This window comes from Poecilia formosa, unplaced genomic scaffold (assembly GCF_000485575.1).
Source record: "Poecilia formosa unplaced genomic scaffold, Poecilia_formosa-5.1.2 Scaffold150, whole genome shotgun sequence".
Lineage (NCBI taxonomy): Eukaryota > Metazoa > Chordata > Actinopteri > Cyprinodontiformes > Poeciliidae > Poecilia > Poecilia formosa.
In genome coordinates this window covers 699,467-709,202 of record NW_006800089.1, presented here as the reverse complement: position 1 = coordinate 709,202, position 9,736 = coordinate 699,467, and the positions used below count along the sequence as shown (strand labels likewise).

Here is a 9,736-nt window from a genome sequence, read left to right as displayed (position 1 = left end):
AGGGTAGCTGAACATATGCCCGCCACATTTTTCAGATATTTTTTTTCTAAAGTAAATCTCAACACCATGTACGTTATTTTTTCTCCCCCGCCCCCCGCCCTCCCCCAGTTTGAAAATTCTCAATGAAATACATTGGAGTTGACGAAACATGGACAAATGTAAAGAATGTGAAAACTTTAACAGTTTTTTTCTCTGAATCTTAAAATAAATAAATAAATAAACTCTCAATATGCGTCTCGTCAATACATTTCTCCTTCCTTCTCCGCGCATGCTCAGTGTCTTGACTCAGCGGACCTACATCGACGGCAGCTAGAGATCAAGCGGTCCGACGACAGATGGATGCCCAGTGAGAGAAGCGGTCCGCTCCGGCTAGGAGAGGTAAGACCGAGGCCCCCGCTTCCTCCAGGCGGTCCCCACAGCCTGTCAGGGCTGATGGGAGGCCGGAGGTGAGTGCGGTGAAACACTTCGACTGACGGCGCCGACGGAAGGGGGAAGAGGCTGCGCGGTTTGCGGTGACTCACTGTGAAGTAGTGGCAGCGGTTAGCTAGTGCGAGGCGAGCGACGCGTTAAAATGACCGCAGGACGGCTCGTTCCCGGCGGTTCGGGGGCACGTGAGCGTCTGGACCGCAAGCCGACTTTCTGTCTGCGTCATGGGAGGTAACCGCCGAATTTGAAACTGGGCCAATAAGGTCTGGTGTATCCGAACAATTTCGGGTTCAGTTTACCTTTACTGTGCCTGAAGCAAAGTTTTCAGCACGACGGACAGTTCCGGGCTGAAGTCCTAAATGGATGCGGCTCAATTCCTTTCCTTTTTTCACACTTGTTGGATTGTTCAGGTTATAAAGTGGAAATATAAATAGCTAGATATTTTTTTTAGGTATGCAAAGAGACCAGCTGCCCCCTCCTCTGTTTATTCACTAGGATTGTATAGCAGCTTGCAAAGTTGAACTTTTCCACATTCTTTTACTTTACGACCACAAAGTTAAGCTTTTGTTTCACTTTTGTTCCTATTAGTGCTCTGTATTGAACTCCATCAACTCTCTCCAGTCAGTGTTGAAGAAGGCATCCACGCACCATGATGCTGCCATTACTGTGTGTCACAGTTGGGCAGATGTTTTCTGCACGATCAATGTTTTTGGTTTTCTGCCACATAGTGACTTTGAATTTAGGTCTAAAAGTTGAATTTACGTCTCATCTGGCCTGTCACGGTAAACAACAAATCGCTTGATAGCATGATAAATTAAAACTAGCTCAATAACTTCAATTTCCATGATTTATAATTTTTTTCTCTTTCTACCAAAAACTGGTTGACAAAAGTCTGCAGGCTGGTGCTTTGGTCTCAATCAAGCCTTTTTTAAGGACAATTTTGTTTATAGATACTTCATAATTCTAAATACTTTAAAACGCTATGAACACTTATACAAGACTGTAGTTTTCGTGGCTCCCTCTTTTTCCATTTAAACAAAAAAAAGTGTGATTTACTTTCTTTTACTAAACATTTTGTTATTTAAGGAAAAAAAAAATCAAACGTAGAAACAGAACAAGTAAGGAGGTTCCTCCAGTTTTGGACATATTACTTTGAAATCTCTTCCCCCCCCCCCCTAACCATTTTAGTTGTGATGCAGCATCCTACGGACAGGTGAACCCGTGTCCAGGTCCAGTCTTTCATTAGAAGCTCTGCTTCAAAGCAAAGTGGTCAATGAATCAGCAACAAGCGGACATGAAGACTCCACACAGCCACTGGGACATGGGTGACTCATCCATAGGTGGTGAGAGAGGGAAGCATAGGCCAACAGTAGCTGTCAGACATTGTCATGTAAGCGGCTGATGATGATGATGATGATGATGATGAGTTCACAGGTCACAATGCATGACGCGTCTCTGCTGGGATACAAATTACACACATACATGCAGCAATTGTATTTTCCTTTTGTTGTTGCTGTGGTGTAAACGCAGACTTCAGTGTTTGTTTGGGTGGATTTGATGTGATGAGCCAATGGAAATTGTGAGGTTGGAAATGACATCGCATTCAATTTGCAAATGCATTTTGGTGTCAGACCATGCAAAACCCTGTCAGTGATCACGGTGGTAGCAGCATCATGATGTGTATGTGTGGGGGGGCATGATTTTCCTTATCGGGGAAGATGGGCCAAGCTAAACGCAAATCAACACAAGAAGGAAATTTGCAAAAGACTAAAGAAAGGGGCGGAGTTCCTCCTTCTAATAAAATGGTGACCTTTGACATTTGGACATAGTTAAATGGAATTGGTTAAAAAATACTTCATGACAGGGAAGCCTTGTCACAGTAAAGTGTTCCCAGACTTGAAAATTCTTGAGCTTGAGCTTTTTCTTTATTTTTTCGTAAAGAATTACAGGCAAACCCGGTAGAGAAAAACCTCCAGCTGTATTTCCAACACAAAGGTTCTTCTTCAAATTTTTGAACTCAGGTGGATTCGCACAGGTGTGTGCCACAGCTAAACATGTCGCAATAGACAGTTAATCGATAAATCAATTACTCACATAATAAATTCAAATGAGCTCGATAATTTCCATTTTGATGATGAATATTTATTTGAATGGCAATTTTGTTTATGAAAATACACATATTATTTATGGTCTTGGTTGTTTGTGGGATTTAGTTCCATTTTATTTCTTGTTTTCAGGTTGTGGCGTTTTATCTTATTTTGGATATTTAAAATATCTCCCAGTTCCAGTGTGGAGTGTTTGTTACAAAATGAAAGTCTGTTGTTTCTGTGATGGGGTGAACTTGCATTATTATGCCATTGTGAATTTATTATTTGAAAATGGTCTCATAACAACAATAATATCAATAACTATTGGGGCAATTTATCTTCCATCTGGAAGATAAATATCTATATCTATAACATGCACCTGTTTACTTTTTGTTCTTACTCTAGCTAAAGAGGTGAACAATGGTGCTGTGCCCTGAAGGTTGTACATCCGGATCAGGAGGAGAATCTTCTGGCAGTGAGGTGAGCTATCTAGCTAGATTACAACTGAGAACAATCATTTGGTGTATTGAATAATTTTGCTCCCAGTCTCTCTGTGTAGAGGCTGAAAGTGGTTCTCTAGCGGTAGTTTAGTTTCCTCCTACAGTTCAAAGCATATTCAATTCACTTCAACAATGCTTTGCTGATCCCAAAGGGAAATTAAATGTTGTTGGAACTCATTTCATTAAACAGTTATGGTAGATACTGATGTCTGTAGCATGAAAGATCTCCTGTAGCAGTCCGTATTACAGCAACATTTTCAAGAAGCCTCTGATTAAAGACAGGCTTTGTACAGTTTTTATTAAATCTGACATTAAAATGGCAATGTTTCAGAAATAAAACATCATATGGGTGACTTGTTTTGTCATGTCGTGTACTGTAGTCACTTTGGTCATAATGCTGTTCCAGGCGGGTTCCAGCTGTCTTCAGTTTGGGGTTCGCTCCTATCTGCATCACTTCTATGAAGAGTGTTCGTCCTCCATGTGGGAGAGGGACCCAGAGAATCGAGTATCAGTCCACAGCCACAGATCCGCCCTGTGGTGGAACTCAGCTGTCTGGAAGGTAAACTCACTGAGCACTGCACAAGGCAGCTTAAACACAGCCTTCTACGGAAGCCCTGAAAGACCAAATTTTACTTTGTTCTTGACTTGATTGATTAAATTATTTGAATGTTTTTTCCCCGCTTTGTGTTATATTTCTTTCATAAAGTGGAGAATTTAAGAAATTGTTCTCCACTTTAGGATAATAAATAAAAAACATTCGGTAAAATAATTGACCACATTTGGTCAATTTTTGCCTGGGCAAAATTCGACCAAACCTGTTGTTTTTTTGTTTTTTTTTCCTGCTATAGAATTAAAATAAATATATACTTTATAGGGAGAACTACTTAATAGAAAAACATAGCTGGTCAAATTTTACACATCAAAATTACCTGCTGATATAGTCTGCTACCTCTTATTGCTGGCTAGCTGTTAGCGCCTGTTAGCCATTAACGCCTGCTAGCCATTAGTGCCTGCTAGCTAGTAGTGCCTGTGAACCGTAATCTCCTGTTAGCTGTTATCTTCTGCTCTCTGTTGTTGCTTGCTAGCTGCTGGGGCCTGTTAGCGCATGCTAGCCACTAGTGCCTGCTAGCTGGTAGTGTCTGTGAACCGTAATCTCCTGCTAGCTGTTAACTTCTCCAGCCTAAGAGATTGTGTACTCTGTGCTTTGTCTCTTCATGAGAGACTGCAGACATGTTGAATGAGCCTGTGTATTTGTGTCGTCGAGGAGACTCCATGCAGACCTCCTGCTTTGTTTTTCCCTCTCTAATATGGCTAACCTTTCATAATAAGAACCTGGGAGCTCCATGCAGATAGCACAACCTATAGAAATTACCTCCTCAGCTCTTTTCGTGTCTTTGCTGACTACAGGTGTCCTTGGCTCTGGGTCTGCTGATGCTGACAGCAGGTGTTGTGTCTCTCTCCATCGCTTACTCCGCCCCCCACAAAATCGAGTCCTTTGGCGAGGGAGACCTGTACTTCGTGGACCCCCAGGCCATCAGCTACAACAGGGGTCTGCACTTCAGCACGGCATCCGGGATCGGGCTGTCGTGCCTGGGCTCCGCGCTGGCTGTGATGGGGGTGGTCGTCTGGGTCCTGCCCAAAGCCACCCTTAAAGAGCGGCTGTTCCTCCGACCGAGGGAAGCAGATCAGAGGGGGGAGCCGGGCTCGAAGTGGAGGGCATTCAGAGATGGACCAGATGTGATAACTAAGCCGCCAGATACAGGAGAAGGGAAGATGCCTTTTACTTTGGCTAAAGTGAAAAACGTGCAACCCGCTTCCTAGAAAGAGGCACAGTATCTTATTCTGAACCCCTGTTTACATCGCTTCTCTGTCGTCTCTGATCAGATTTTGTTCTGTGAAGTGAATGTTTGTGACTTAAGAGATCAGAAAAACACTTCCACACACTACAAACTCACACATGCTGGGTAGTGCGTTCACATTTTAAGTCTGATTTTAAATTAAAAAGTGTCCCATCACCATCTTCAAACCACATCAGATTTTTACATTTTATACAGATCTTATATAGAGTCCCTAATTTGGACTTAAAAAAAACGTTTGTTTGTTTTTTTATTACTGAAGTTCTAAGGATAACAATTATTTTCTTAAGATTTCCTTAAAATATAGGTGTTTTTGAACAAAACTTTAAGCCATATTTTATGAGCCCTAAAGAACATTAGAGCCACCTGAATAATCATAAACAGTTTTACTCTTTTAACAAAAATGAGACCCAGAGAAATGACCCAGTTAACGTGAAGCAGCAGAAAAACAGAGCCATCGACTGTGGGATGTATTTGTTCAGCACACAACGGTCATAATTATGGTACACACACAGTAACATACCAGATAATTTATTGAGCACATACTGTATTGACTGATCAAACACAATAAAAGTATTGGTACAATATAAGTTGTAAGGTTTACAAACGGCTTTCAGCTTGGGGTGGTTGACCGAATGGTTCGAACTTGAAAAATACAGTTATATTTTATATTTTGTACAGTGAATTTGCCCTACCTAAGATGATGTTTTACACCATTAACTACCACAAACGGTATTCACCACAGATGTATTCCTGCACTTTAAAGAGCATATATCATCATACCTGGAAATATTTTTTTTTCATACTTGTAGCTCATGATGGTTATAATAAAAGCACCACCTGTGAGACAAAAAGATTGAGCACAAGAACTGAGAAGTCAGCCTAGAACACAGAAGTCACCTCGGTGAAAGCATGAATAGAAAAGTGCTAAATAGAAACTAAAAACATGTCAGGAAACAGGTAAATGTTTTCATTTCTGCTCCAGTTCAGTGGTGCTCACATTTCCGCTAATCTGCCAATAGCAGTGCTGATTTTTAGCTATGCGCGTTAGTGGTTTTGCTAGCTTGAAAATGTTTGGTGCACTTAGCCTAAGTAAATTTTTCCAGATAAATCCCAAATTGATTATTTACCGGGCTATTTTGTAAACTTTCAGTTAAATGAAGTTCAACATTGTTGAAGTTTTGGTTATCCACTATTCATTCATGCTCTTATTTTGAAGTGGGTGAAGACTGTTTAATCTGCAGCTCCGTTTCTTTTCTTCACAGGCTCTTTTTTTTCTCTCCCTCCCAATAACTGTATTTAAAGTAAAAACAAACAAACACATGAACAAAATAAAACAGTAGAGGTCAAGATATAAACATAAAAACAATATGCAAAGGCATAATACAGCGACTTAAATGTGTGTAGCCCCTTCCTGGTTTCCTTTTTTTTTTTTTTTTTTTTTTTTTGCATGTTTGTGCGAGCAAATATTTGATTTACGTGTTTTGACTACATGCTAAAATCACAGCACCATCTGGTGGCCTGACATGACAACTACAGCTGATGCAGGGTGTCTTGGCTGTAGGGTTCAAATGTGGAACTTTTCCCCAATCAACATCTGAAAATGTCTTATGCCTTAGTCACATGGTCGGTACAATCAAACAGTCTCCTTCATTTGGCTCCTGCACTGATAAAAAGTAATTGCATCTGGCACATATTGTCATAAGTAACATTCAGGTGGAACATTTTAAGAGACAAGTGGTTTTCTTTTCTATTTATTAATGAGGTTTGCTGTTATCAGTAGACATTTTTTACCTGATGAACAGAAAAATTTAAATCCCACAGCAAATTTTCCTACTCGACGTACTCCGTGTCTCTCCAAAACAAAAACCTGTCATCACCTCAGTGGTTTAGCTGCTGAATCCCTGCTAGAGAAATCTGTCTTTGCTTTGACACACACCGCGTTGCATTTCATCCCGTACATTTGGGATGTTTGTTATCATTCCAGCTGTTTTATAATCCTTTCAAAAAGAGAAACTTTTTTTTTGCTGAATAAGAAAAAAAGAAATCCAGCCTCCTCAGCTACCTATTATCAAGAATCTCAAACACTTTTCTTGCACAGATCAAAGCAGAGTGCTTACTCCATCTTTTTCTGCGGTCTCAGTAAGCAGCTTCAGATTCATTTGATGTAATACCTTTGGAAAGGTCTTTTCCTCAAACACATTTTACGTTAACAAAAGCAGGCAGTTGAGCTGTCCTATCCCAGACGAGATGTCATCGTTCGTATACTTGAGCGCCTCTCTGTTTGAGACAGATAAGACTCTGAAGGCAATTGTGAGGTTTTTTGTTTTTTGGTTTTGTAACTCTTAAAATATATTTGTTATCCAAAATGCTCCCACTTTAACGGGTAACATAAGTTGTTTTCATGGTAAAGAAGTAGAAATCTTTTTGCAGCTGCCAGCTGTCAAGAAATATGCCTGATTTAAACACGTTAGCAGATACATAGTGAGTAAACTTTGACCCAGAGTAGCATATTTTTAACATCTGAGACATCCACATACAGACTGCTATTGCGGGTAGCTATGGCAACCTTGCAAATCGCACTAATTGGTCGTAAGTTGTACACAGTTCAAATCATTCATCTCTGTAATTGTTTTGTCTTTATTTTTATTAAAACTACATCCTAATTGCCTGTGTAGTTGCATGGAGCACGGCAGCTGCTTACTGCCACATTCAAATTAACTGATAAGGTTTAAAAGATGTCGAAAGTCAAATTTTCAGTTCGTCCAGGAGTTACAAACTTTTTCCAACTGTTTATGATGTTTTATTTCTTTTTTTTTTTTTTTTAGAGAGAGAGAGAAATCTGAATTCATTTAGCAGATCAAACAAAACAAGGAATCTCAGTTTGAGTCGTAGTGATTGGTGAATATTTTGCATCACATCATCTCTTGTCCTTACAAAGTCATATTAGTTAGGTAAGAATTATCTAACATGGAAAGAAACACGACAATTTGATTTGATTTCTTAACAAAAACTAAATCAAATTGAAAATGTTATCAGAAAAACTAATGAACTAATCTTACTCGCTTTAGCTTGAGGTAATCATTCCCCTCAATAACCTTATCAGTCTGCCTTCAATTAATACTCTTTTCACCAGCATCCTTCTAGTTTAATGAAGATTACATGTATTTGTTTTTGCGCAGCTCTTTTAACTGCAACATTTTATTCCACTTCAGTTTTGGAGGGTTGTGTCTGGGTTTTGATTTTTCTTTGTTTCAAGGGTTTGGCTGTAGATTGCCTGTTGTTTTCAATCACTGTCCAATGATGCAGATGATTCAGTGGTCTATGCTGTGGATTTTACAGAGCAGCAATATCTCCATCCTGACTAAACGACTTGGTTTCATAAGCTTTGTGGTTATTCAGGCAGTTGTTTTGATTTGTTTTAATTTAGAAAACAGTAGAAACACGGATGTCAGATCTCCTTTGAACTATGTTTTTGTTAAATTACCAATGACACTGTGTAATATCCCATGTTCTTTTGTCTACCTAAGATTTATAGATTATTTTATTATCTGTAATTCTTTTTTGTTTTTCCATATATTGTTAGACATGAAATGGAAGACTTAGAAAAGGGCATGGTTTTTTATTTTAATTAGATTGGATTTCATGTCTTTGACAATTTAGCAGTTTTGCTTTTTTAATTTTGTGAAATATCAAACGTTATTTTAAAATAATATGACATCTGCTACATAGAGGACCCTGTGTGAGACCCTCATCAGTGCGGTGACACGCAGACGGAGGCTCTAGATAAGAAAATATTCATTAACCAACTGGTTTTACATTTTCACACATCTGCGCTAATGGTTGGTTTTACTGTATGAAACACATGTAGAGTCACGTATGCTGCCACTCACCCGGTCACCCCACATACACTGTAATTTGTACTCCTTTGACAGCACCACCTATTTTCTCCCCACTGTAATCTGTTGCTGTAATTGCCAGTAATCTGTGTATCTAGGCAACAGTTGGGCTTCAAGTGCTCTATTTTGAACTCAGAACAAAGTCTCTCTCCTGATTGGTCCTTCACACCACCATCTCTCTTTATCCTCACATGTATCAGATTTGTTGTTTTCAGGTATAAACAGTAGTAACGCTGAGGTAAAGGGAAATTGCCACCTGTCCAGTTTTGTCCTCCTGGAGTTAACGGTTAACTCCAGGAGGAGTTAACCGTAGTGTCGGGATATGCTGCAGTTGTTCAGGTGGATGTGACCGTGTTTCGTCGTTTGCCGTTTTATTGTTTTCCAGAAATAAAACTGGGGTTAGCAACAGCAGTGAAAAGCAAAGGACCAAAAATAAAATTGTAATCTGCATACCAAGTATCTCTGTGTTTGGATCCTTTTGAGTTAAAAAAAAAAAAAAGGACAATACAGCAGAAAGAGATGTACAGAGACTTGCAAAAATACATCCCACCACCACCTTGGTTTTTTTAATTAAATTTTTTTTTGCCACATTGTTACCAGGAATACATCGATTCACTTTTTTCACTTCCAATACCGATATCTGAGATTTAGCATCAGCTGATACTGATCTGATACAGAAAAGCTGTGCTGAATTGACTTAAAACGGAATACAGAAATGCACCACTGATCAAGAAACAACCAATCAGAGCCAGGAGGACGGTCTTAGCACTGGCAATTATGCTCATGTACTTGCTTCTCACATCCTCCCACTTGCTTTTTACTAAGCTACAGCTAATGCTAGTTAGCGTAGGCACTGATGACGCGGAAAAACAGTTTTCCTGTAACGATAAGTTGTTTCTCCTGATTTTTTTCCCCCCACGTTTTATCTGTCTCAACACAGTGACAGTTTTAACAAATATGTGAAAATC

The 9,736-nt window shown here is 39.5% G+C and overlaps 1 protein-coding gene across 2 annotated transcripts; it reads left to right on the top strand.

Moving 5' to 3' along the window:
- The first annotated feature begins 265 nt into the window (after window positions 1-265).
- On the top strand, window positions 266-9,225 carry nrsn1l (neurensin 1-like). 2 transcript variants are annotated; one of them, XM_016677225.1, is made up of 4 exons: window positions 266-378; window positions 2,919-2,993; window positions 3,420-3,572; window positions 4,421-9,225. In XM_016677225.1, the coding sequence occupies exons 2-4, from the start codon at window positions 2,934-2,936 to the stop codon at window positions 4,832-4,834; spliced, it is 627 nt and encodes a 208-aa protein (XP_016532711.1). In that variant the 5' UTR covers window positions 266-378; window positions 2,919-2,933; the 3' UTR covers window positions 4,835-9,225. The 2 variants fall into 2 exon arrangements, with proteins under 2 accessions (XP_016532711.1, XP_016532712.1); XM_016677226.1 differs by lacking the exon at window positions 266-378 and adding an exon at window positions 400-657.
- The last annotated feature ends 511 nt before the right edge of the window (window positions 9,226-9,736 follow it).

What these genes read in the sequence shown, in the direction of transcription:
- nrsn1l (XM_016677225.1), top strand. Translation starts at nt 2,934, where the DNA reads ATGGTGCTGTGCCCTGAAGGTTGTACATCCGGATCAGGAGGAGAATCT. An exon ending in GAGAATCTTCTGGCAGTGAG is followed by an intron (nt 2,994 to 3,419) that starts GTGAGCTATCTA and finishes ATGCTGTTCCAG; the next exon opens with GCGGGTTCCAGCTGTCTTCA. An exon ending in GGAACTCAGCTGTCTGGAAG is followed by an intron (nt 3,573 to 4,420) that starts GTAAACTCACTG and finishes TGCTGACTACAG; the next exon opens with GTGTCCTTGGCTCTGGGTCT.